Source organism: Zonotrichia albicollis, chromosome 29, assembly GCF_047830755.1.
Source record: "Zonotrichia albicollis isolate bZonAlb1 chromosome 29, bZonAlb1.hap1, whole genome shotgun sequence".
Taxonomy (NCBI): Eukaryota; Metazoa; Chordata; class Aves; order Passeriformes; family Passerellidae; genus Zonotrichia; species Zonotrichia albicollis.
Window position 1 is genome coordinate 1,135,574 of NC_133847.1, and position 26,502 is coordinate 1,162,075.

At 45.0% G+C, this 26,502-nt stretch overlaps 1 protein-coding gene across 13 annotated transcripts in view; it reads left to right on the forward strand.

Annotated features, from left to right (window-relative positions):
• Positions 1-24,765, forward strand: part of LOC102070487 (excitatory amino acid transporter 4) — a 39,887-nt gene extending 15,122 nt beyond the window's left edge. For 5 of the 13 annotated variants that reach the window (XM_074528724.1, XM_074528728.1, XM_074528725.1 and 2 more), the window contains 10 exons: positions 7,904-8,007; positions 9,526-9,783; positions 10,651-10,788; positions 12,003-12,207; positions 13,036-13,078; positions 13,607-13,947; positions 16,140-16,373; positions 17,403-17,597; positions 18,027-18,161; positions 19,561-22,383. In XM_074528724.1, the coding sequence (XP_074384825.1) occupies positions 9,570-9,783; positions 10,651-10,788; positions 12,003-12,207; positions 13,036-13,078; positions 13,607-13,947; positions 16,140-16,373; positions 17,403-17,597; positions 18,027-18,161; positions 19,561-19,759 (1,704 nt within the window). In that variant the 5' untranslated portion in view covers positions 7,904-8,007; positions 9,526-9,569 and the 3' untranslated portion in view covers positions 19,760-22,383. Of the gene's footprint in view, positions 1-7,903; positions 8,008-9,525; positions 9,784-10,650; positions 10,789-12,002; positions 12,208-13,035; positions 13,079-13,606; positions 13,985-16,139; positions 16,374-17,402; positions 17,598-18,026; positions 18,162-19,560; positions 22,384-22,404; positions 22,432-23,099 lie in introns of those variants that run through there. The other 8 variants (XM_074528727.1, XM_074528723.1, XM_005494215.4 and 5 more) reach the window with 5 other exon arrangements.
• Positions 24,766-26,502: the final 1,737 nt, after the last annotated feature.

Here is a 26,502-nt window from a genome sequence, read left to right on the forward strand (position 1 = left end):
AATCTGAATGCATGAATAAGAGTGATGCCAGTACCAGGGGCTGAAGCAGGGAAGGAGATTTCCTCGGGCATCTGCATGACAATGGTAGGGATAGCTCTCATCTGCTTTAGGACAGGGAGCTGCCCAGTGGGGGGTGCTCTAAAAATGGGACTCTGTGTCTTGGCTTGGGGTTAAATGCCTGGTGGGAAGCTTGAGCGAGACAACCTTATCACAAGACCTTGGCATGAGTAGGGAGCATTGTGGAGAGTGGCACTTGTCCCTCCAGTATTGTACCTAGGTCCCAAACCCACTGCTCCACTGGTGATCACTGTCATTGTAGAGCTCAACTGGGCTGAAATTCCTACCTATTGTAGATTCCTCTCCCTTTAGCTGGTGCTCTCTCACAGAGATGGGCCAGTGGCTGGGCCCTGAACAGATCTGTTCTCTTCCTGGGTCCATTGTTGTGGTAGGAGTTGTCTGGGAGGTAGCTTGCTGACAGGTATCAAGAAAGAGAAATGCCCTACTGAGCAGAAAGCCCTTCCAGAGACTGCTTTAGCAATGCAAAGATGGCTGAGTTGGGTTTGTGAATGGAAATTTTCAACATAGGCTCTTTTGGTTGCACTGCTTTCAGCTTTCCCTTCCCAAGGGCAAGCAATGGGCCAGGGTGCAAAGGATCTAATAGCATGAGGGGTGAGGATGCCTCCAGCCAAGGGGAGTCTATGAACCCTGTGAGAATAGAGATCCTGGTCCTCAGGACTGAAAAAAAAAGCCCAGGCAATAGCACAATAGCAGGATTTAATGTTCCTGATCACAGGCACTGAGCTATCGATGTGGGGATGTCAAGTGGGAGTGGGGACATCTGCCCCTCCTTTGCCATCTTTGCAAAGACAATCCCCACAAAGAACCTCTTTTTACTCAGCTGGCAGTAGGGGGACTGTAGCTTCCCACTCTGGAGTGCCCATGGTCTGCTTAAAAGCCAGTAGAACTTGAGAGCTGCCAACAACAACTTTCAGACCACTGAGCAGAGTGATATGCCCCTTCCTTATAAAGCACTGAGCCTCCCCTCCCACCATGTGAGGGTGGGCTATTTAACTCCTCTCCCTTGGTGACCCAGCACCAGAAGTCCACCTCAGAAAGACTGGCACAGATTTTTCAGTAACCCCTTGCCTTGCCCTTCCATATCTGCCTAACTCTGCATAACTCATTCCAATACCTCTCCTACTGCAGAGATTTCTCCTTCTTCTCCCACTTTGGGTGCTTCCTTGCTGCCACCTGCAAAGACTTCCCTCACTGAAAATTCTGCTGGTTTTGATGTTGAACATAAAGCAGAGTTTCCTTGGAGACAAGAGAAACAGTGGACTCCAAGTGCTGGTTATTTCACATTCAGTCTGGCTTTCAGCAATGAGAACTAAAATGGGGTTGCCTTAGCAGTGGGAGGAGAGAGCCTGGGGCAGCTGTCATTGAGGGGGACACCTGACATGCTTTTCCAGTGTCATCCTTTCAGCAGCATGGCTTGACTGAGTGCCATGTGCCATGCCCCTGGCAGGGTGTGATGGTACACACTGTACCAAACACTGCTGTCTTGGGATTATATTGCCTCTCTTCCACCAGTCCCTGGAGGCTGACAAACCTGGGAGAGGGTTTGCAATGGGCATTTCTATTTTGGCTGACTTCTGCCAGTCCCAGGAGTAAAACTGGCTAATTAGATTAACCCCTTTTTGTGTTCTTCTACACAGACATTAGCAATAGTGGAGCAATGTGTAAAGCAGCTGCATTTTAGTCATTGTTTCCCATCCATTTTTTCTGAATACTGACAGCTGGGCCTGTCCCAGCCAAGTGCCTGAACCCTCTGAAAAGTGGAGCTTTCCTCTGCTATGCACAACATGCAGATTTTTGCCTCTCTTGGGGCAGGTTATTTGATCATCAGCTGATATCTCTTGGACACATTAGTAATCAGAAAGCTGTGTCAGCATGTCCATGTGAGGGCAGGGGAAGCAGCGTGAGATGGCAGCTGTGTTCTGCCTCATGAGATAGCGGAGCACAGGGCAAGAAGGCAGACACAGTTTTCATCTGAAATTTTTGTTATTTTTTCCAGTCCCACATACCATGGCAAGAATGCCCTGTAATGCCATGTCCTGCCAGTGGTCAGGACCTTCCCCTTTCCAAGAGGAGTGTCTCACAGTGGATCCACTTGATTGATTGCTTCCCCTCTGCTGTGTCACCCCTGAGTCATCACAATCTGTCCAGCAGCCACAAGTGGCATTTGGCTGTTTCAATGAAGCAGCATTTTCTTGTTTGACTTTCAGTGCAGTACAGATGTACTGTGCAGGGGTCAGAGGGTGAGAGGAGAGTGGAGAACCAACCATGTCTCTGTGCTAATTATAAATGTAAATCACCTCCAGGACACTGCCATGGACAGGATGTGTCAGTGCTGTCTGAAGTCTCGTAAAGCTTTGTCTCACAGCACATCAGCAGAAGGAAGGTCACAGCATTGCTGAGGTTGGCAGGGACCCCTAAACATCATCTAGTGCAATCCCTCTGCCCAAAACAGACTCAGCCATAGTTGGTTGCTTAGGACTCTGTACAGACAGCTTTTGAATACCTCCAAGAATGGAGAACACCCTGCTAGCACCTTTGGGCAACTTGCAGTAGCAAAGACACTCTTTATTCTTAAGGAGAATTTCCTGGTACTTCAATTCATGTCTGCCACCTCTCATGGTCACTGTGCAACACTGAGAAAGGTCTGGCACTGAATTCTTCACACCCTCCCTACAGGTATACATTGATAAGACCTACCCCAATCCTTCTCTCCTTCAGGCTGAGCAGTCCCAGATCTCCCAGTCTTTCCTCCGGGTAGATGCCCCAGTCCCTCCATCACCTTTGCAGTCCTTCAGTGGACTCTCTTCCCTATATCCATACTGGGAAACCCAGACCTGGACACAGCATGCCAGCTGTGGCCTGACCAGTGCTGAGTCAGAGGGGAGGGATCACCTCTCTCAACGGGCTGGCACAAGCACAGCAGAGTTACTCTAGTGCTGGTCCCACCTGGGATGTCCTGGGACTTCTGTGGTCCCAGGGGTGATGTACCAGATGCAGGCCTTAAGAAACTGTTATTAGGGGTTTGATGTTGAGTTTTGTCTGGACCATTTAAAGTAGTCAGATATATTTCTTCATCCACCACGGCCTTTCTCTAACCATTACCTGGACAAAGCTAGGCCAGAGATCTCTGCAGCCCACCCCCATGCTCAGAGCACTTGCTTCTTTGTGTCCTCTGAGCTGTTGCATGTCTCTGGAATGAGGGCAGAGTTGCATACAGGCATGAAATAGATTTATTTTTATTTCCCTACATGTAGTTTTTCTTCTTGCCATGAAGTGGTATTAAAGCATGAGAAACTCACGTGAAATAGAGAATAATCCCCTTTGGTTCCAAACAGTCAAACAGCTTCTCTGCAGGCAGCAGAACTGTCTACTCTCCCTGGCAAAACTCAGTGTATCACTGCTCCACAGAACTGACCTCCTCTGGCCAGCCCCACTGCCCTGACCTCTTGAGAGATGTTTTCCATGTGGAACTGTGTCCTCTGCAGATCTACATGCTGTCTAGATCTGCAGATGCAGATGCAAACTATCTCCTCCAGCTCTGCCCAGATCTTTCCTGCAGATGCAGCCCTACTGCCCCAGCACTGGGCTCTGCTCTGTGCTGATACTCCCCAGTGCAGGCACTGCACCCACGGGGCTCTGCAGGGCTCCCCCAGCACCGTGGAACACAGAGACTGCCCAGGGGACAGGCTGGATTCATGACCAGTGCATTTCTGAGGAAAGTCTGCCCTCCATCTCTGCGGATAGTCTGAAACATGCACGACTCAGGAGGAGCTTGCTTGTGAGCTCCCATGGATGCAAACTCTCTTAATACAGACAGTGCAAAACTTTGCAGCACATGAAGAAAAATTTATAAATACTTATAGTCTGCCTCTTGATGTTTTAATAACTGAATGCAGAAACATTTCAGTGATGACAGCTTTATAACAATCAAGCTGAGTTTTTTCTGAAGCTGAGCCTGCACAACAAAGAAAGTAAGTAATTGAAGACTTGCACAGCAACTTTCCTAGAATCTGAGTTAAATGCAAAATTTCTTCAGCAAGCAACTTGAAATTTGTCCAAAAAATTTCATTTTTCTTCTTTTGTTGTGAGTTAGCAATATTTAAGATGTGTATATGGGTTTCTAAATACAAGTTTCAAGCATTTAATGTTGCAATGTGAAAGCTGTATCATTCCCACAAGTGAGATTCATGTCTTGGCATTTTCCCTTTATCAGAAGACAAAGTCTGAGATTATTCTCACTCTAAATTTCAAACACAGCACTGTAACAACTATTAGGAGGAAAATTAACTCCATCCCAGCTACCACTCATCCTCTCAGGGATGAAATATTTTCTTCTTTGTCCCCTAATGTCTCCCAAATAATTCCTAGTACTTTCTTCTGTCAGTCTGTGCTTCTCTGGGTCTTTCCAGTTTCTTTGTGAGTCAACTCACAAATAAACTGGAATTGAGAGTTTTTCTTTCTGTGTTTACTGCTTTTCATTTATGCATAGAGCAGGTCATTTTTCCCATCACTTGTGATCAGATGGACAGCTCAGCCCTCTACACACTTTCTTTTTGGAAATCTCAACTGAAATCTCTGTTGGCATCCTGTCACCAAAAGTGATGATAAAAAGGGGATCTCCCCTTTCATTCTCTTTCATATCCATTGCTTTAAAAACCTTTCATGCATGAGCCTTTACAAAAGTTTTTAAAAACCCTGACTAATCTGACACTGAAGCCATATCCTTACTGATGTGGATTTTCCTTCAACTAGATGCATTTGAACATTGTTTTTTACTTCTCCTTCTTCCCTAGTTCTTCTTTTAAACAAGCTGGCCTTTTCTCTGGGAGAGGGGCATGGTCAAAATGTGGGAGGCTGTGTGTCTTTACTGTTGTCAAAGATTACATTCAAGATACTATTTCAAGAAGTTTCTCTGCTGTGTACAATATTTTACTCTCAGATTTTGAATGTGGAACTTTGTGGGACCAAAATTATACAATTTATGAGAAGGGGATGCAAATCTGCCCTGATGCTTCCACATTTGGCTCTCCAGCACTGTGAGTGTGCCATGGCTATCTCCAATCTCCCTTCAACCAGAATTTTAATACCTTCTATCTTTAAAACATGCTCATAGGAAGATGCTGCACACTGAATGCTTTTTTGATGTTGGCTTTTCTGATGTTGGCTGCTTTAACAGAGACAAAAGATAAAGAGGACAGATGTTCTTCAATGTTCAGTACAACGTGGAACAGATGCATCTCAGTTGATTCAGAGCTTCCCTGTTTTCTAGCTTTTTATAAGTGCTTAAGCTCTATTGCACTCCTCCCCCCACGTTGGAAATCTCCTTGGGTAGATGGGGAGATAAACACAGAAAAATCTGCAAAGAGCAGGACAAAATGTAGTGAAGAAGCCTCCCTTCCCATTTTTTACTTTCACCAACATCAGACTGATACCTCTAAAATAGCAAAAATTCCTCTGTTTATGTGAAACCTCACTGCCAGGAACTAGATACTAGTTTTGCAACACTGATTCTTTTTGCAAAATATCTTGTGCTCCCTGCTCAAACCTTGTCATTACCTCCAAAAATACTCTGTCAAATATCTTGGTGTTTCTGGCAGAGTGGAGACTGGTGACGCAGTCACTGATAGAACAACCTTCACAGAGAGAGCAAAGCCACCTTCTGCCTCACAAGGAGGAAAATCCAAGCCATGGACAAGAGAATTTTTGTGACTTTACTGCAAGAGTCTGAGAACTTCCTGCTCATGCAATAGAACACTTACAAAATTCCAGACCAACATCACAGAGAGAATGTGCTGTGGAGGGGGCTGCTCTGTTGCAAAATATGCAAATAGAGAAAGGGAGCAAGACAGAAAGAGGGTGGGGACATCAAAGGAGCAAGATCTGCTAATGAGTTCCTTCGGTGTAATAACTTTTGCTCTAAAAGGCAGCTGAACACATGGTGCAACATGGGATCTAATGATTAATCCTGTACTTTCTCCTATCAAAATAGAAATTTCATTTTGTTTGGACAAAAATACATTTTCCAGATGGGGAGACATCTGGAGAAAAAATTGTGTGAGTCCTTTTATATCTGTGGGTTCTGCTCCCACCTTCCCTGTACAGGAAATTGTGCCATTGCTGTGGTGTGGTCCAACTCTAAGAAAGGCAAGGTTTGCAAGAGGAGGAGCCCACTTTTCCCTACTCAACATGGGTCTTCACTCAGGTCACCACAGCAAAGGAAAAGTTTGATTTGTGTGTAGAAAGTCTGAAGTGGGTGATTTTAGAGTAATCAATGTGTTTTTTGACTCCACTAAACTGTTTGGAGCTTTCCATGTCAAAGTATGGTAGTACTTCACATTACCAATGTGTGCTGGGTCATTTGATGAAGAGTGAGTGGTTTGGGAGTAAGAAGAAGAGTGTCCAGGCCTCGAAAGTTTCTCTGGTGGTTCTTCTTTTGGAAGTGATTGCCTCGGTTGCTCTACTGTAGAAGCCACATGGCATCCCTGCTGACTGAGAAGCAAGCCAGTGTTATTCTAATCCACCAGAAAGGTGTAAGGGAAGACACAAAGAACTACACAAAGACCGATGAGTCTAGCCTCAGTTGCTAGAAAGATTATGGAGAAGGTCCTACTGAATACTACTGAAAAGTATTTGAAGAATAATGCAACCTTCAACATGGATTTACAGAGAAAAAGTCCTCTCTGACCAGTTTGATTTCCTTCTAGGATGAGGTCACATCCCAAGTTAATAAAGGGAAGGTGGTGCATGCAGTTTTCCTGGCTTTAGTGCAGCTTTTGATACTGTCCCTCACAGCATCCTTCTGGACAGTTGTCCCGCTGTGGGAGGGGCAAGTTGATGGTGTGCAGTGTAAAGAGCCGGCTGGCCAGCAGGGCTTGAATGGTTGTAATGAATGGGGCTGTGTCTGGCTGGTGAGTGGTCACTGGTGGTGTCCTTGGGGCTTAACACTGGGACCAGTATTGTTCAGTATTTTTCATCCATGATCCAGATGCAGGAATTGAATGTCCCATTAGCAAGCTTGCTGACAAAATCAAACAGGGAGGTGCCATTGACTTTCTTGAGGAACGAGAGGCCTCAAAGGAGAATTTTGATGAATTGGACCCTTGGGCTATCTCAGGCATGAAATGGAAGTAGTCCAAGTGCTATTTTTTGCAGCTGGGAGGGAGTAACACTGAGTACAAGTCTAAACTGGGAGAGGAGCAGCTGAAGAGCAGAGAGGGACCTGTGAAGGTTCTCAAACATGTCTAGGGGAAGGGAATGTAGGGTGAACTTTCTGGTGAAGAGCTGGACTACAAGGAGCAGTTGAGTGAGCTTGTCACCTTCAGAGAAACGGAGGCTGGGATGCATTGCTTTCTGCAGCTTCCTCAGGAGGGAATGTGGAGAGGGAGGTGCTGGACTGTTCGCTCTGAGATCCTGGGGCAGCACAACTGGGAATGGTCCAAAGTCGTGCCAGGGAATGATCAGACTGGATGTTAGGAAGTCCTAATGCCCAAGCAAGAGGACAAGGAGTAATGGCCTCAAACGAAACCACAAAAAGTTCCACGTCAGCATGAGGTAGCACTTCCTGACACTGAAAGTGGGAGAGGACTGGAACAGCTGCCCAAGCAGGTCATGGAGTCTCCCTTTGGAGACATTTAAACCCACCTAGGTGTGTTCCAGTGTCACCTCTCCTGGGTCATTTGTTGAACTCTATATCTGGAAGGCTATAAATGATACAAGTTTATTGTGGGACACAAGGGGATTGAATTCATAGTTTCTAAACCTACTGTCAGGTTCAGGTGGCACAATCTCAATGAACTGAATGAATCTTGCCATTTCTTTTTCTCAGGTGTAGCTGTGAAAAACAGGACTGGCAGTGAAAGGAAGGAAGATAGGCAAACTTTTTACACAATCTGGTGTGTATTGTCTCCAACAGATAAAAGTGGGGTAAAGGTAAGGTAATGGTAATAGTAAGGAATGGAATTCTTGGTCAAGCTGGAATGAGTGGATCAAAATCCATGGAATGCTGTTTGCTGATCTAAAAGCTGGGGTGACCACAGCAGCACTGCTAGGTTCCTGCAGCAAATACACATCCTCTTTGCCAGTGGCCTTTGTGCAGCTTAGCCTTGGGGGGGCTTAGAGTGACCTGGCTGGGCCACCTCAGATGTGTCTGCTGTTCTGAACCTCATGAAGGCATTAGCATCTATGCAAACCAACCTTGTCTCAGAATGGAGGTTGATCTCCACCTTCTGTGCACGACCTTGCAATCTTGTACCACAAAGATGCTCCTCTTTAAGGCAATGTCTTCAGTTCACTATAGGCATTTATCTGGGTCCAAGTGGAAGATACTAGGTGTGTAATTTATGGAGAACATAGTCTCATTTGTAAGGGTTTCTTTGATTTAAATTTAGGATTACAAATGGACTAGCTCTTATTTGACTTGCAACACCAAACGTTTTCCAGCACTTGCTGATGTGATAAGGTGACTTTGTTCTTCTTTGGTTTCATTTAGGTTTGTATTACCTTTGCAAATTCCTGGGAATAAGAATAATTTTCAGACCTTCCATCTGTCAAGGCACAGTGACAGAAGGAAAATGGCACCTGCATAGTCCAGCAATAATCTTCCTCACTATGTGAACTGTTTGGGTGGCTGGCGCCTTCTAGCACCCTAGAGGGGACTGATTTGCCTGTGCAGCCTCCTTGTTGTTCTGTTCTGAGGAATATAGAAATAACAAACAGATAAAGTACAGTAGACTGTCCAGTCCTTTCAGCCAATTGGCAATAGAGCAGAATTTGTTCTTTATTTATCTCTTTGGAGTAGGTTTGATTTCAGTCTTAGTATTTATCAAGACAGAACATCGGGTAAATCCCATTAGAGGAGTTTGACAAGAGATACTACTTGAAAGCCCTGTTGTGTTTCAAAGGAAAGTCAGTAAATAAAGTCTTATCCTCAGACTTCATGTAAGGCAAGGGGATAATGTTCCTTTCTACAGAAACAACCAGCACCAATTGCTGTCATGGGGAAGGTTGTTGTGGTAGGGACTTGTCCACCTTGGAGGTCCATCAGAAATGTTGTTTGCTGCTTGGTTTTCTTTGGAAGAGTGGTGTATGGGAGGAGAGTTTGTTGCCAGGTGATAAAAATTAATTCCATTCCAAAGTGGTCAAACTTTGAACAAGCCTGGCTGGCTACGGAGCCCATTCTGGATGCCGGGGCCAACATAAAACACTCCTCAGTCCAGCTAGGGTGCCATAGGGGCCAGAGCTTCTCTAGAGGCACCAAAGCAGTAGTGACAAGACCCTGGCAGCCCTTTACATACACTTCACCAAGGGCTGCTACTTGCAGATGGTGAGAGGAGGTCATTAATCAGCTTTAAATAAACCTTTGCAAGCAGGCCCCAGGGAAATGACCTAAAGACGAAGGCAAGGTGTGCTACAGCTTATGCTTTCCTGCCTGTACTTCTCCCTGCCCAGCCTAGGCAGAGCTGTGCCTGGAGGACTAAGCAGCTGTGCTGACCATGAGCGAGCAGAGCCACGTCAACAGCCTGTTCCTCAACGAGGATGCAGCCAAGCGGCTCCACACCAACAGCCGGGTGCAGCGGTTCCAGCAGGCTGTGCACAAGCGGGCGGCGCGGGCCAAGAAGCGGATGCACAGCATCACTGCTGAGAGTGCTAAAAGCTTCTTCAGGAGAAATGCCTTCGTCCTCTTCACCATTGCTGCGGTCCTACTAGGTATGGAGCTGGTGGCAACACCAGGCACCATTTATAAATATGGGGAAATGTTTGTTTATTTTACAAAGATTTTTATTTTATCACAGCGATTTGACTGAGGAGTTGAAGCTGACGAGCTGGCAGCTCATAGTGCTGCCCACATCATGAGTACTTTTGTGCAAGAGCAAGGGACCCAACAGAGAGTGTGTATGTGGGAGGGAGTCCTTGTTGATCCTTTCTAGCGCAGTATAGAAACACTCTATGATAGAAAGAGTTTGATGGTCCAACTCAACCAATCCTTGTACAAATCAGCCAGGTTTCTTCAGAGGTATCTTGTGAGTGCAGCTGTAGGCACAAGGGCTTTTCAGATTTGTCCAAAAACTGTAGTCTGACAGGACCAGAAATGCTGCAAATGGCTGTGATACAATGCAAACCAAATCTGCTTAGCAGATAGCAGGTTGTCCCTAGCTTTTGATCCAGGCTACATGACTCTAACTGGCTGAACTCACCTTTAAGAGGTGGGTAGACAAAGAATCTGAACTATGTAGTCATACTTCTTTTAGTCTGTGAGATCATATCTCTCATCACAGCATTTTGTATTAATGAGCTTCCTGGGAACAGACTCCAGAAGAGCAATAGAGGAAGACCAATAGGGAACAAGGAGACCTGTGGTTTCACACAAGACTCCTCTGCATATAAATACGTCAGAGAGAGAGAGAGCATATAATAAAAACTGGATGATAGCCTTTTAGAAAATGACCATTTGTTCTTTTGTAAAGAAGAACAACTGAGAGTAAATGAGAAGAGAAAAAACACATTGTAGGACTGAGGGACAGACCACTGGGTCACACTGTGCCACTTCCATTCTGATCCCATGCTGATCCACAGGAATTATCCTGGCCTTCTCCCTCCGGCCCTACCAGCTGACCTATCGCCAGATCAAGTATTTCTCCTTCCCTGGTGAGCTGCTGATGCGGATGCTCCAGATGCTGGTTCTTCCTCTCATTGTCTCTAGCTTGATTACAGGTGAGAAGTACTTTCTGCTGCTTTCAGCCAAGACAGTGGTCAGCAAAGCTGTTGTTGGGGTACCTCTTCATGACCCAGCTGGAGGTGCTTGGATTAGCTTGGCTAGTAATGACAAGCCTGAATCCACAGCTATTGAAGTGGAGGGAGACGACCCATCTTCCTTGATCAGCATCGACTCCGTTTATTGACTCAATCAGTCACTTTTTATAACCGTGTTAATTAAGTTCATGCATATTGCAAACCCGAGCTCACAATAGGTCAGAGATAACACACCAACCCCTCCTTTTGTTTCCAATACTAAGATTTGTGTTCTCAAAACTTACTTTTACTTTCCCAAAATAGCCAAAGATAGAATATCTACTTGTTATGAGAAAGCTGCCTGAGAACTCTGGTATGCAAGGTTCTCAAGGCCTTCATGTTTGTCATTTTTACTTGTAATTAAAAACAACCTGAGAACTTCTACTGTTTACAGAAACAGGCTGTGAGAATTTGCTTCTCACAGCTGCCTTCTAAGCCATTTCTGAAAAAATCTCCAACACACAGCCATAGGGAACATGATCCACACTGAGACCCCTGCCGGCTCAGTAGTAGTGCAGAGAAGCAGAAGAACTTGTGCTTTCTCAGAAGACTGGGGAGAACACAATGCAGTGGTTCCAATGCCCAGCACGAACAAGGATTTAATCCTACATAACCTCAAATGGCTCCAAGTTTGTTGCCCAAGTAAATTTCAGGTTTACTTCAACCTAGAGAAGGTTAATTTTTGTTAGTTCAAAAGGATTGAATTTGATCACTGGCTGGAGGGCTTGTTTCACCCAGATCCTCAAGTAAGACATGACAGACAAGTTTTCCGACAGCAGTAGGGATTGCAAGGTGTTCCACCTGCTGAAACCTCCCACCATTAGGGATTGAAAGGCCTAATGTAATAGGAGGGGGTAATTTCCCTTCTGAGAGTTTTAAGAGAAAATTGCTACATTCTCAAATGCAGACTAAGATCCACCAGTGCTATGCTTCTTCATGATCACAAGCCACATTCTTCCATATCAACATTACCCTGGAACTTCAAATTCTGTTCCTTGTAGGCTGTGCTTCCTAGAGACCTTGACTCCCTGTCCAAATCATGCACAAGCCTTGCACCCTTTGAATCTTCCTCAAGCTTTCCTTTTCTCTCTAAGATGATAGGCTTCCTCACATAGTCTTTCTGTGTGACATCCCAGGAATGGCCTCACTGGACAGCAGAGTCTCAGGGAAGATGGGGATGCGGGCTATCATCTACTACATGGTGACCACAATCATAGCTGTCTTCATTGGCATCTTCATGGTGATCATCATACACCCAGGAAAAGGATCTAAGGACAAACTTCACAGAGAAGGCAGAATTGAGCAGGTGCAGACTACAGATGCCTTCATGGACTTGGTGAGGTAGGTAAACAAGATGGTCTCATGTTGAGACTATATCAGTGAGATTACATTCCTCCATGGAGCATCCTTTTGAAGTATCACAGCTTTATGCATACAGTCTTAGGGAAAGAGGTTAAAGGCTGAGTCTTGGCAAGCCTAGTATTTCTAGTTTAGTCTAGCTAACTGGCTTTGCTACTCTGAGACTGAGTACGTGGCCTGGAATCCAGCCCTTCTCCAGAGGTATTAATGTAAGAGGTCATGGTGTGCTCCAAAAAACAAGAAATGAAAACCATCAGTGGGCTACCTAGGTTTCAGAAATTCACCCGGCAAAGGCCGCAAATATCCATCTGTAATGACAAAGGAAATCAAGGAAGTGGTTCCCAAGACATTGCCTTTTCTTCCCTTGCTGTGACCTTACTCAGTGAATTGCAAAGCTGTACCATGTCAAGTGTTTTTTGAGGTGGATAACAGAGAGCTCACATGACAGCTGTAGAGGTGAAGCTGAGAGCAAGACAGTGTATTAATCATTGTAGTATGGTATTGTTTCAAGGTTTGGTTTGCTTTGATGATGGTTTTACAATGTACCTATATCCCAGGGCAGTATGTGTGTCATCTCTTTCCACATACCTGAATAACCTTCTGGAGTCTGAAAGCATGTAGTGGAAGTCTGACAAGTTGCAAGATCAGCATATTCCCTTCTTCTGTCAGTCAGACCAAAAGGGCTTAAGTGGACATTGTGAAAGTTGTGACCTCAGACATTGCTGCAGGACAAAGAAGTTGGCCAGGAAGCCCATGTTTTCTTCCTAAGTCAACAGGACAATAACTATTTCTTTGTTTTATCTACTGTAGGAATATGTTCCCACCCAACCTGGTAGAAGCCTGCTTCAAACAGGTATGAAATCTCATCTTTGCACCTTGTTCCCTGGACCATGGTCCTATCTACTTCTCTGAGGGATGGAATAGCACTTTATTCCCCAGGTCTGACTGCTGCAGGAGGCACTGCAAACGTTAGTCTGTATTATAGCATCCCCCATGCAAGCTTTTCAAACTGTCTGTACATGGGGGCTTCAACCTCCCTCCCATCCCCCAGAGGCAGGAAGGGTTTGCATGATCTCGGGTTGCAAGCTTGGGCTGGCAGTGATATGGAATAGATTCTCCAAGAATCTATCTCTTCTGCAGTGCTAGTGCCCTTAGAAGCAGCACAAAAGGTTAGCAGAGAAGCCAGAATATCTCAGTTCTAGCGACATGAGATGCTCTAATGGTCTCTTCTGACCTTCTGCTCTATGAACTTTCTGACCTTTCTGGTGAAAGCACTAAACTGGGAACCTTGAGAACAGGCAAAGCATATAAGAGCCCAGCATGTGTCCTGATCATCTGAACTGGAGCCTGTGAGTGCATTTGATAATCTGTGTCTTTTCAGTACAAGACTCAGTACAGCACCAGGGTCTTCACCAGAACCATCCTCCACAGCAGCAATGCCACAGCAGGTGTGGTAACCACTCAGATCCCTGTGCCTGAGAATTTCACCAGCATCATGGAGAATGTCACTCATGCCCTGGGAACCATCTCCGAGGTGCTGACCTTTGAAGAAGTTATTCCCATCCCAGGCTCAGCCAATGGGGTGAACGCGCTGGGGCTGGTAGTGTTCTCCATGTGCTTCGGTTTGATGATCGGCAGCATGAAGCAGAAGGGACGGGCCCTGCGGGAGTTCTTTAACTGCCTCAACGAAGCCATCATGAGGCTGGTGGCCATTATCATCTGGTGAGGAGCACGGCCGGTTGGAGCAGGAGGTCTGCAGGTGCAGTTTCTATTGACATGATGAGAAGTGGGGTAGCTTTAAGGATTTCATGCACAAGACAGGAAAAGCAGATGGGCACAGCTCTACTTTGGCTCCATCAGGCTGGAGGGAAAAGTCTGGATGGGATATTTGTTCACATTTCATTTCCTGGTTTGTTTTTCTTTTTTGTTTTTACCTTAGAAAGATCAGGTATACCAGGACTTGCTTTTCTCGAGGCCTCTGGAAACATCCTTGGAAGACCAGAGATCTGGAGTGGAAGATCTCTTAGCCTTACCAAGAGGAGTAGGGTGTGGGACTTTCTCACCAGAAGCTTTCCTTCCAGCTGTGTTCCAGGAGTTTGACTTAGCTATGAATCACAGTAACCCTTTGCCCCTTTCCTGCTTTCAGGGTAGCAGCTGTATGCAGTAATGCAATAGCTCTGAGAGCTGAGTTGGGTTGAGAGGATCAGCTCAAAGTTACTTCATTTCAGATCCTTCCCAGATCATGACTCCTCTGGAGCTCAGCTGCTCATTGCTTTCTGTGTAAGGCTGCCTATGACACATGGTGCAGACAAACAAGGCATTGCTGAGACAAGACTCTAGAAGACAGCATTTTACCAAGTATTGTTATTTTAAGCTTTTTACCCAGTTGGGGCTCAAACTTTTGTCAGATACTGAAAAATAGGACAGATGCAGCTTTGGCAGAATACGTGCAAATGTCTGACAAGGAAGAAAACTGTCAGCCTGACACCTTCTCCATTTTAGATCACTCCAGCTTCCTTTCCTTGGAAGTCTTCTAAGTCTTATAAGTCACAGTCTTGTATCTCAAAGCAAAGTCCTGAGCACAGCAGGACAGGCCTTACAGAAAAAGGCATAAAGGGGAAGAATACCCCAGAGCTCATAGGAGATGTTGGGAAGCCCCACGCCCCCGGGACCCTTTACTCCATGTCTGAACCAGAATTTGGGGCTTTGCTTTCCTAAGAACAGGTAAGACTTGCCTGGGGGCACAGAAGCGAGAGCATGAGCACAGTGGAACAAACAGACATGCATACTACTCCAGAGACCTTCAACACCCCTCCTTAAACCTCCCTTTAGATGAAGGAAGGGAGGGTGTTTATGTATAGAACATTGATTACACCTGGAACACTGCCCGTGCATGCCTTCCTGTAGCCACACTCTGCAGACCATCTCCCAGGAGCTTGTTTTTCCTGGGGAGATCTGATCACTGGCTGCAGCCAAGGATGTGTTCTAACAGGAATATCAGAGGAAATGAAATATTTATTAAATCCTTTCCTGAAACTTTTCCAAACCTCTCGGGCTAAGCTGCAGTTTGGCATGTGGAACTCTGAGCCTTGTGCATGAAATGCATGTGAGCTCTTGAGCTGCAGAGTCCTAGCCCAGAGAGACGTGGCCATGAAGCTGGAATTTTCCTTGGTCTGATTATTATATTAGTGCCCATGATTCTCTCCATATCTGACTTATGTATTTTCTGTGGAATCTCAGTGCTGCTTGTCAGCTGCGTTGTTATGGACGGGGGGAAAAAGACACGAGGAATGGAAAAGATAGCAGAATACCTCAAAATAGGGTTTTATATGAGCCATGGCTGTTTTTACAGGTGTTGGTGTGTCCAGTCCTTGTTACACCAGATCTGGAATCCCTACATGTTCATATTCCCTAAATGTGAGCATCTGAAGATAGCAAGGCTGATATCTCAGAGCCTATAGGATACTCTTGCTTTTACTCCCTGATTCCCTGTTTCTCCTGTACTTTCCTGTGCCTCTCAGGAAAAAAAATACGGTCAGCCCAAGCTCTGTTAGGAGAGGAAGGGACTCTGAAGGTTTCTCTACATAATCTTCCTTATCAATTCTAGAAAAAGTGTTGTAGAAATTTAGAAAACCCAAAAGGAGCAGGAAACCACCACTGCCCATGCTGTGTGCAAAACAGAGTGCTGAGGTCTCCAAGCATGCACCAAGAGCTGATTTTTGACCACGGGATAAACAAGTCCCAGCTCTCTCCAGGTTTCTAGAAAAGAAACCAGCAGTGTAATCCAGTGATTAGGCTCAGTGAGCACTTACGGTATGCTGGCTTATTGGGGATTTATCCAGAGAACATGTGTTAAATCTGGTGTGAAAGTGTGGGAGCCAGTCCTGACCATCGACCTTGTGTTTCTATCACAGGTATGCTCCAGTTGGGATCATGTTTTTAATTGCGGGCAAGATCCTGGAGATGGATGACCTAGCAGTGATGGGAGGCCAGCTGGGGATGTACACACTCACTGTCATCGTTGGACTCCTCATTCATGCCCTTTGCATCCTGCCTCTGCTCTACTTCATTGTCACTCACCGAAACCCCTGGGTGTTCATTGCAGGGCTCCTGCAGGCTCTCATCACAGCCCTGGGCACCTCCTCCAGGTATGATGGCTATGTAGGAGTGGGGTCTGGGCTGATACTATGTAGATACTACATCTCAGCATTCCATTGCTCTCAATGGAGCACTATGGTCTCACAATTTCTAGCACTTGCAGCTTTTTGCTGTGAACCAGCCAAACTCATTTGGGAATGGGAAGGTTCCCACTTGCCCTGCTCAGGAGCCCTACTCACATGACCAGCTCTGACCATCAAGTGAATGGCCATATTCCTCCTGACCAGGAGGGTGAATTTACTTACCACTGAAATACTGAGTTCAGGACAAATATCCTGCCAAATCACAGTACTATTCCACATGCACATACCTCTCACACACATGTACTTGCAGATATTTTCATGCCTGTCTCTCTCAGGCACACAGACTGTATGCAGCTGTCATTAACTTCATAGAGACCTGGGCAAAGGCATCAACACCACTATGTTCAGTGACTCACACTGCCATGTTGCACAGCCAATAAGGTAACTTATTTCACTAAGTGATATGTTTCTTGTTATATTGGTGTCCTGGCAAGCACATAGCAGGCTCTTCCACATACATTCTCATACTAAAACACACAGCATTTTTCCTGTTCATGCTCTCTTTCAGAAATAGTTCTTTTCTTTCTCTGCAAGATATATTCTCAAACATGTATAATTCTTGTCTTATGGACTGAGAGGGATGAGAAAGGGCTCAAGTATTTTTAACAGCAGAAAAAGGAGTTCTGGTCTTGACACTCTGCCCTATGTACCCTGAATCCTCCTTTTTTGGTGTTATACCAGCATCATCAGCCTCCGGGTTATACAGCCCCTGTCCCAACACCTTGAGAAAAGCCATGTCAAAATGTGTAACTGCAGCATGCATCATATCTGAGGAAGCCTTGCTTAGACTGTTCTTGCTTCTAGCAGCTTCAGGCCTCTGGCTCACATGGCAGGGTGAAAAAGCAGGCAGGTAAAGTCATAAACCAGGCAGAGGCTCAATCCTTCTTCCAAAGTTGGCATACATGCAATTCATGTGGTTTTGTAAATTCTTTTCAGCTCAGCGACTCTGCCCATAACCTTCAGGTGCCTGGAAGAAAACAATGGTGTGGACAGGCGCATCACAAGGTTTGTGCTGCCTGTGGGAGCCACAATTAACATGGACGGCACTGCTCTGTACGAGGCCCTTGCAGCCATCTTCATTGCACAAGTCAACAACTATGAACTTGACTTTGGGCAAATCATCACAATAAGGTGACTTTTGAAAGAGTTTTGGGACTACAGAAAGGGTTTCAGTTTTGTTGGCTTATCTGAGGTGTGATCACGTTCCTCTTTTGCTCAGAAGAGACAATAAGAAAAACAAAAGTATGGGAAAGAAGGGTTGTATTACAGATCCAGGTGTCAAAGCACATGTGGACACCATGTCTTTGAGGCTCTACTTGAGCCCTTCTCACATGTCCAGGTTTTAGGAAAAGCTGTGGAGTACAGTCTTTTATGAGGGGGTGTCTGGCAGGGGCAGCCTGGCATTATGTTGATGTCCCATGTGTCACTATCCTTCTTGGTGACCAGAGCAGAAAGGCTGCCAAGACAATGATGAGTTTGAGCTAATTCCTGACATTTCTGCAAAGGCGACCAGCTCTTTTCTTCCCTTTGCTGATAGCTCTGCTTTCCCATTCTCTCCAGCATCACTGCCACAGCAGCCAGCATCGGAGCCGCAGGTATTCCCCAGGCAGGACTTGTGACAATGGTTATAGTGCTGACATCAGTGGGGCTGCCTACTGAAGACATTACACTGATCATCGCTGTGGACTGGTTTCTGTAAGTTCCTTGCCCAGCAGGCATGCACATCTGTGCATTCCTGCCAGTGCTTACAGACATCATCTGTATTCCCGATGTCTCTGCTAAAAACACGCTCACTAACTTGAACCATTAAGGTTAAAACACACCTGTGTCCCTGAGACCTTTGCACAGTAGCCCTCTCTGCCCATGCTGTAGTCTTTGCCATATGCTTCAGTGACTCAAGGCATCAGAGGTCGCTTGCTGATCAGCCTGGTGACCAAATAGAATGTCCTCCATTCGTTTTATTTAAAATGCATCCAGAAATTATTTGCAGAGTCATAGGGAAAAGCTGTGCCAATAATAAGCAAATCCACACTACAGAATGATAGTTCTGGGTTACCAAACATTGAGAGAGGGATGAGACTGGCCTGTACAAAGTTGAAGAGTGTTTACATGGGTGCAGCTGGTCAGCCACATTGCTTCATTTGTTTTCTTTCCCTTTTAAATAAAATCACTTGGGACAAGTGATTTTGTAGGAGTGCTCTTAGGAACCATATTGAAGAATGCATTTGTGCACAGTCCCACCTCTCTGTCTTCTCAAATATCAAAATCCTGACAGATGGATAGTGTCAGTGTTCTCCTTTTTCTTCTGTATCTTGTATTGTTGGTTTGTAGCCAAAGTAGGCAAACTCTGCTCCCAGCCATGGCTGACCAGTTGGAAACAGTTTTGCGGAACACCTTCACTTCTCCTGTGGATTGTGCATAAGAACGGACTTGGCTGGGAAGAGCCCTGCTTCCTAATAAGCCAGGTTACTTCTTGTGCTTACTCAGAGTAGATTATTTCAATCAGTCTCCGCTGTTACTACTGAAGGATCTGAAGGGACGCTGAACTGGTGACAGCTTCAGCAGCTCTGACATACTGTTGTGGTTGTGGAGAATATCTCATTGCAAAGGGTCTTTTAGATGTGCTCTTTTGCACAAAGAATCTGGTGCCTTGTCTTACCCCATGCTGTCCATGCTGAGTAAATCTGTGTCCACAGTAGTGCTGTGATAGGATTGCACCAGAATTTCAGCACTTTTTGTAAAACAAAATGCAACTTAAGTTAAACAGATGTGTTGAGGCCATCTGAGTCTGCAGCAAGGCTTTTGGAAAGGACAGAGTCCATGTATAAACACAGCAACCTTCATCTTAATTTGTATCAAATCCATAACTGTTCAGTAATAAGGTGGGAATGCAATAAAATGGGAATGAATGTGAGGCTTGAGCTCAGGGATGTCAATCAAAGAAGGCTCTCTAGGAGTAATTTTCTTATCAGTGTTGAAGTATCCATTATTAGAATGACTTAGAAAAAATTTCACTGAAGATGTTTCTTGAAATAATCTTCATCCCCTTAGCTGCTACTATGAACTCTATATTGGTTTCTCTCTGATTTTTCAGAGACCGCCTTAGAACGACTACAAACGTCCTGGGGGATTCTCTGGGGGCTGGCATTGTGGAGCATCTCTCCCGGCATGAGCTGGATGCGCAAGACTGCGAACTTGGTAATTCTGGGATACAGGAGAAAGAACAGCTCTCCCACTTGGTTTGCCCACAGAATGACACCCACAGACACTCCAGGAGGGAGACAGCACTGTGAAATCGGGCAGCAGAGTGCAGATTAATGCTGTAAAAAGCATTAATGAAACAGAAATCCAGAGTGGAGGACAGAGAAGGATCCATTATGCAAGACGCTCACTTTTCTATCGCCTCTGCCACATGCAGTCTTCCTTAATCATGTTGCTCTCTTATTTCTGACTGGCATTAAAAAGGAGAAAATTAAAGTGCAAAGAAAGCCTGATTTAGTCATTCTTATGAAGCCCAATAGTTAGACCTGAGTAAGGAAGACCTAGTGAAGGAGCTGGACTAGGAGCTCCTTTATTTCTGGACTAGGTAGCCAGGTGAGTTGGGAACACCACCATCTGTGGACTGGCACCAAAATGTTCCTGTAATTCTGTCCTGCAAGATACAGCTGCAAAGTCTTCAACTGGTTAGTACCTTCACCCAAATAAGCTTTTAGCATTTACCTCCTTGCTCACAGTCCTGGTGTTTGCACAGATATGCACTTGAGGCTTCTTGAGAACTCCACTGGCAACCTGTTTGGTTGCAGATACTAGAGTCACCCACTTCCTAAAGGAATGTGGGATCATACAGCTGGGACAGCTGGCTAGTAGCACCAATAGGTAAATGAGCCTTGCTTGGTCTTATCCTATGCAAGCTGTTACAGCTCCAGAGCTCAGTCCCCAAGGGCACTGGGTGCCAGAAGCCAGCTCGCTCTCAGACCAAGGCCGCGGGTCAGCCCCTAGCAAGCAGGGAGATATTCAGCTCTTAGTGATTAGGCAGCTCTTGTGATTTCAGCTTTGCTTGCTAGGTAGCTTTTCCCTTGGCCTAAGGCTCCAGCAGACGGTAGAGAGAGGAGAAGCAGAAGACACTGGCTGTTCCACGAGTATGGCTTTATTGTAGGGGTCCGTGAAGGGTCTCAGCTCTTCTTCTTCCGAGTTAGTAGGGGTACAGTATGCTACTTTTATACCCTTGGCCTGGATCCAATCCTGACCAATGGCAAAGGTGTTAGAGTGACCATAAGTGACCAATAGTAGGGTTTAACACAATATTGCCTTACATGGCTATAGGGATAAGGTACAAGGCGGATGTCCCTGGAGACAGGAAACTTCTTTGCTGCTGTGTCAGCATTCTATTCTCCAAGGGGCCCTGGCTAAACCTGAGGGGTTTACTACAACTAGGGATCAATAGGCTTCTCATTAGTGGAAGATCCTAAAGGATTGTGAAAGAAGCAAACAGTTACAAAATTTATTATATCCATTATTCAGTCTTGAAACAGCTCTCTCCTCTACCAAGCTCTGCCAAAACCCAGTTAACTTAAATTCTCTTTAGCAAGCTCTTCTCATCCTACTGAAACTAGGAGGAGAAACACAAAATTTAAGAACAATTTGTCCATCTGAGCAGCTGGGTGATACATCCATGCCAGGAATGACTCCCTTCTATGCAAGATTTGCTCAGAAAACAGTTTCACTCCTTATCACAGGATTCCTAAGGAAATGATTCCTGTGGTCATCTCTGCTTATTTTCAGAAGTGACTTCTCCTCAGTCACATTGCTTTGGAATGTGCTTTCAAACACCTCTATCTTTCTACAGATCTTTTATAGGCAGAGACAAATCACTTAGCACTTGCACAGGTTTGCCAGATCCCAGACTTAAAAATTCAGGATATATTTTTCGATTCCTACCAAATGGAATTCAGCTTCTGTTTAACACACTTGGACATAAGCCCAAATTACATCCATAACATATCAGAGTCTAAAGATATAAGTAGGGACCTGCTTCATCCATGCTCTCTCCCCCTTCCCCGGCATGGCCAGGAATACAGCTGGTATCTCTCACACCAGTGAAAAGGACCACTAGGACTTGTTCCATGACATCCAAGTCCATGAACATCCAGAAAAATGAATGTCTATAACTTAACCAGGAAGATGTTAAGGATCCACAGTGTTGGGGCTGCTGCATTATAGCTGTCCTGCTTTTAACAATGGCTAAGAGCAGGAATAGCAGTGAGCAGCCTCCTGACCCATCGAGGTACTATTTAAACTGGCGGTTTCACTTGAGATCTGCTCATTATTCCCAACCCACTATGTCACTTACACCCCTCTACCCTGGCTTTACACATTGATGTTTTACATACCTAGCCATAACCATACACTCAGAGGTGCACATTGTGGAAGGAAGACCTCAGAGGCATTGCCCGAGTCAAGTCTGCCAATCACAACTGCACACCTGCCCATGCTGCCATCACCAGCCCTAACAAAGCTTCCTCAAACACATTTCTTGAGATGTTCAATGCCAGATCATGAGGCTCTTTTTAGTTGTTCAGAACCTGCAGGGTTATATACTGGTGCTGCTACATTCCACATCCTGCAGGCAGAGTATTCTATTTTTAAGGACTGGGCAATTATTTGGAGATAAATGCACAAATGCATCTCTTTCATGTAAGACTGGTAGCAGAACACGGTAACTAGAAGTGTGTTGTAGCTCTGTTTAGCAGTGGCTAGCTCCACACTGTAAAGCAGCGAGTTGTTTGCTGACTGTGGAAGGCAGGTTGCTTATTTTGACAAGAGATCTACTCTAGCAGGAGGCAACTGAGCTGGATAACAAATAATTATCCTTCTCTGTGTAGCACTTTTTAAAATCTTGTTTGAATACTTTTATAATGTCTGCTCTTCTCCTTTCTAGACTAAACAGATCCTGTATGTATCACAGGTAATAATCATTCATGTTCCTCTCCTCTGGACATTCTCCTTGCTGTTCCACATCTTTCTTGAAGTGGAATGACTAAAATTTGACACAACAATCCAACTAAAGATTTATTACTACTGAGCACTGAGGAAAGAATATTTCCTGTACATTAAGATTTAGACCTTGGACTCATGTTACCATGGTTGTTAGCAGGCTATGCATTGGCTGATCAGGATAACTGCCCCTGATGCATACATACAGCAAACTCAAGTCTGTTCATCTTATCCTAACTCTTAGCAAGGTTAGACTCTTACTTTGATGAGATGGCTCTATCTGAGGACTGGATCTTAATCAAAGAGTTTTCAGACACACTGCATCAGCTTGTATCTATAGTGAGCTAAGACAGCACTAGCTTATCAATAACACTGCTCAGCTGACGAGTCTAAACCTTCATAAAGAACAGACCTGCTTATAAAACCCAATGAAATGCTTTATTTTTTAACAATAGCATGACAGCATTGACCCTAGTCCACTGGTAATATATGATAATTCCCACATCATATTAAAGAGGGCAGCTGCCTATCAAGCAATTTCCCAGCTTCTGTTTGTGCAGTTGATTATTACTACTAAAGTATAGTAATTTCAAGTTGTCCATATTGAACTGCTTATTGGTTTTCTTTTTTTTTTTTCAGACTATTTGTCCAACTTTTCAAGAAAACATTGAATTCTAATCTTGAAGTGACTTCCTGTATAAAAAGGGCAAACTGAAGGATGAATCAGAAGATTGGATTCTAGCTCAAATGGGAATGAATTCTGGGAAGTCCTATGGCTTGGGTTACACAGATTAGATGGTCATAAGGGTCCCTTCTGGCTTTATAATATATGCACGTGCTTTCTGGCTTAGAGATATCACAAAGGGTTTTTCCAACCCAATAATTTCTAAAAGCTATCTGAAACAATTCTAATGATAACCCTTTAATAAAATTCAGCAGGAGTCTAACCTGTTTTCAGTTCTTGTTAGCAGACATGTACACATATCACAAAAGGGACTCTCCATACCACATTGCATCCACATGTTCACAGATGTTCCCACAAAGCAGTATGCACCAAGCCTTGTCATTTGTGATTTCCTGCTTTCCACACAAGATTAACAGAGCAAAAACAAGTAGATGCCTCATTTTCCAACAATGCAAACCAGTATTCCTTTGGGAATTTCAGAATTCAGTTTATAGCTCTTAGCTCTAGTGTTTACCCATGCTGTAACCAGATTATGATTGGAATTATCTGTTTACAGTACCTGAACATCAAAATATTGTCAGAAATTTGCATATACTTACATATATATTTATAAATATATATGAAAGAGGTCTGTGTGTGCAAGCATATGTATACATAGAATCAAATTTTTTGTTACTAATCCAAGAAGGAAAGCCAATATTAGAGTCTCACTATGTGTAAAGCTGCATATTTCATTTTGGTGCACACCTGGATTTACTCATTTAACCCCAAACTTAAAAAAAAACCCAGAGGCTGTTCTACTTCATTCCAGAAACGAGTCTTTCAAAGCCAGATTTCCCAGAAAGGAGCTCAATGCATGCCAATTTAGACTTGTACCTTCTGGTGATGAAATGAGAACTTCTCAATGTATAGACAAAACTCTCCACTGTGTCCTTGTCTGTACACATCCCAAAGACCCCCATTTGCACTGCATCAGTCTTGGCAAAGGCCGAGCTTTCAGAGCTCAGTCAAGAATATTAAAGTATTTGTACTTCTTCCAAATCCAGTGCTGACCTTGTACTAACTCAGCCTTCAAAACTGGATAATTGAAAGGTTTTTTATAATTTTATCCACTGTCTTTTAAAATTACCAGATATTTGTGAGCTTATACACTCTTTACTACAGTCCTGCTGCTTCTACTTGCAGAAACTTTCTAAGTTTCTCCTACTTGCAAACAGATCTCTTTCTAATGGTTACAGATGGGATGAAACAGAGAGCTATCTCAATGCTAAAATTCACAAGTAGCTCTTGGATAAGGACATACCTCTTCAATACTAATTTGAAGAGAGAAAATCCAGGAAGAATATGGATTTTCAGTTAGGCCACATGTCACTTTATGTATGTTGCACATTGCTCCAGGAGTAAGAGCTGCTCACAAAAACTGACCTGAAATTGTATGTATTTCTGCTCTACCCAAAGGAGAACTGGAAATCAGTACTGTACAGTGTGTTCATGGCATTCGTGCAATTTGACTCTGTTAATTCCTGAGGGCTTTTTCTTCATGCTGTTATTTTCAGTCTTAATACAGATAGTTTCCATATTTGAAAAATAAAGGGAATTTTTTCCACAATACTTTTCCTTTTTTTTTTCCTATTTTTTTGCTCAGTACTGTGACCTTCCAAAGTCAGAGACATGACTTTTCGCATGATGTATTATACTTTCTTATCTCCATGTGCCTACCTCATGGGTCAAATACCAATCTCAGATTTTGACAAGGCCTTTCCCTAAAGCTTCTTCTTTGATGCCATCTTTGGCATATGTCCATAAACTGACAAAGTTACATGAGGTTTGCTTCATCTGCACCAAACAGCACATAGGCACATAATTCTATCTCAGAGGCTTAAACAATAATGGTTTTACATTACTTGCTAAAATGTTGCATTAATGGCATAGCATCTGCAGAAAGTGGAAGCTTGTTCTGTCCCCCTAAGGGACAGGAATCAAGCTGAATAACAGGGATGCCGGGGAAGGGGCATCCTCAGTCCCACAGCACCCAAGAAAGGCAACAGCACAGACTGAGAAGGCAGACCATAAGACAACAGCAAGTTATGAGCAGGTCTGAGGTGCAGGTCCCAAGGGAGGTTGCTCAGGGCCATTAAGGCCTAAGAGTCCTCTTGGGGTACATCTGCAATCTAGCCCACCCCTCCTGCCCCCCAGCCATGCAGACTCCTGTGTGGTAGCAGCAGCTTGGCTGAGGGGTCTCTGAGGATGCCCAGTGCAAACCCCTCTGCTCAAGAGCAGAAGCAACTTGTGCAGGCTGCTCAGAACTTTGATTGGATTTTGAACATCCCTAAGGATGCACGTTCCAAACATTGTTCCAGCACTCAATCACCCCCATTGTAAAAATGCTTTTATTTGTTTAAATAGAATTTCTTGTCTTTCAGTGTGTGCCCACTGACTATTATCTTTTCACCAAATACCACTGAGACAAGTCTCAAGGCTCCTTTGAATCTTTAAATTTAATTTAATCTTTCAACAGGATGGAAATATGGGCTGACAGGAATATAATGAAGTTCCGTGAAACAAAATGCAATGTCCCACAGCTGGGGAGGAATAACCTCAGGCACCAGGACACACGAGGGCCAAACTGCTGAAGAGCAGCTCTGCGGAGAAGGACCTAAGGGCTCTGCCGGTGCCCGAGTTGAACCCGAGCCACTGCTGTGCCCCTGCCTGTCCTGGCCTGGTGAGGTTCAGGGACAGGAGCCTTCCCTGAGCACTGCTGAGGCCACGGCTGGCGAGCTGTGTCCAGCTGTGGGCTCCCCACTATGAGTGCCCATGGACACACCATGAAGAGTCCGGAGAACGGCAGAGATGATGGAGGGACTGGGCATCTCCCCTGAGGAAAGGCTGGGGCACCTGGCACTGCAGACTGCTGAAGGAAGGCTCGGGGGTTTCATAAATGTAGAGCAATACCTACCTAGGGGGAGGTGTGAAGACAGAGCCAGGCTCTTCTCAGTAGTGCCTGGTGACAGGACAAGAGGCAATAGGCACAAAACGAAACACGGGAGGCTCCCTCGGAATATCAGGAAAGACTTTTTTACACAGAAGCTGCCGGAGCAGTGGCACGGGGTCATTAGAGAAATTACGGAGTCGCTATTCTTGGAGATATTCGGCAGCTGTCTGGGCAGCCGACTACAGGGAACCGAGGAGGAAAGGGAAGGCTGGGCAGTGGCCAAAGCCACGGTCATGCCGTCCGCGTCCCTCGCTCTGCTACCCGCCCGGCCGGGCCCCCGAGCGGGGCTCGAACACGCGCTCACGGGCGGGCTCAGACGTGCGCGCCGCCACGCGAGCCCGCGCGGGCGGGGCGGCGCTGCCGGG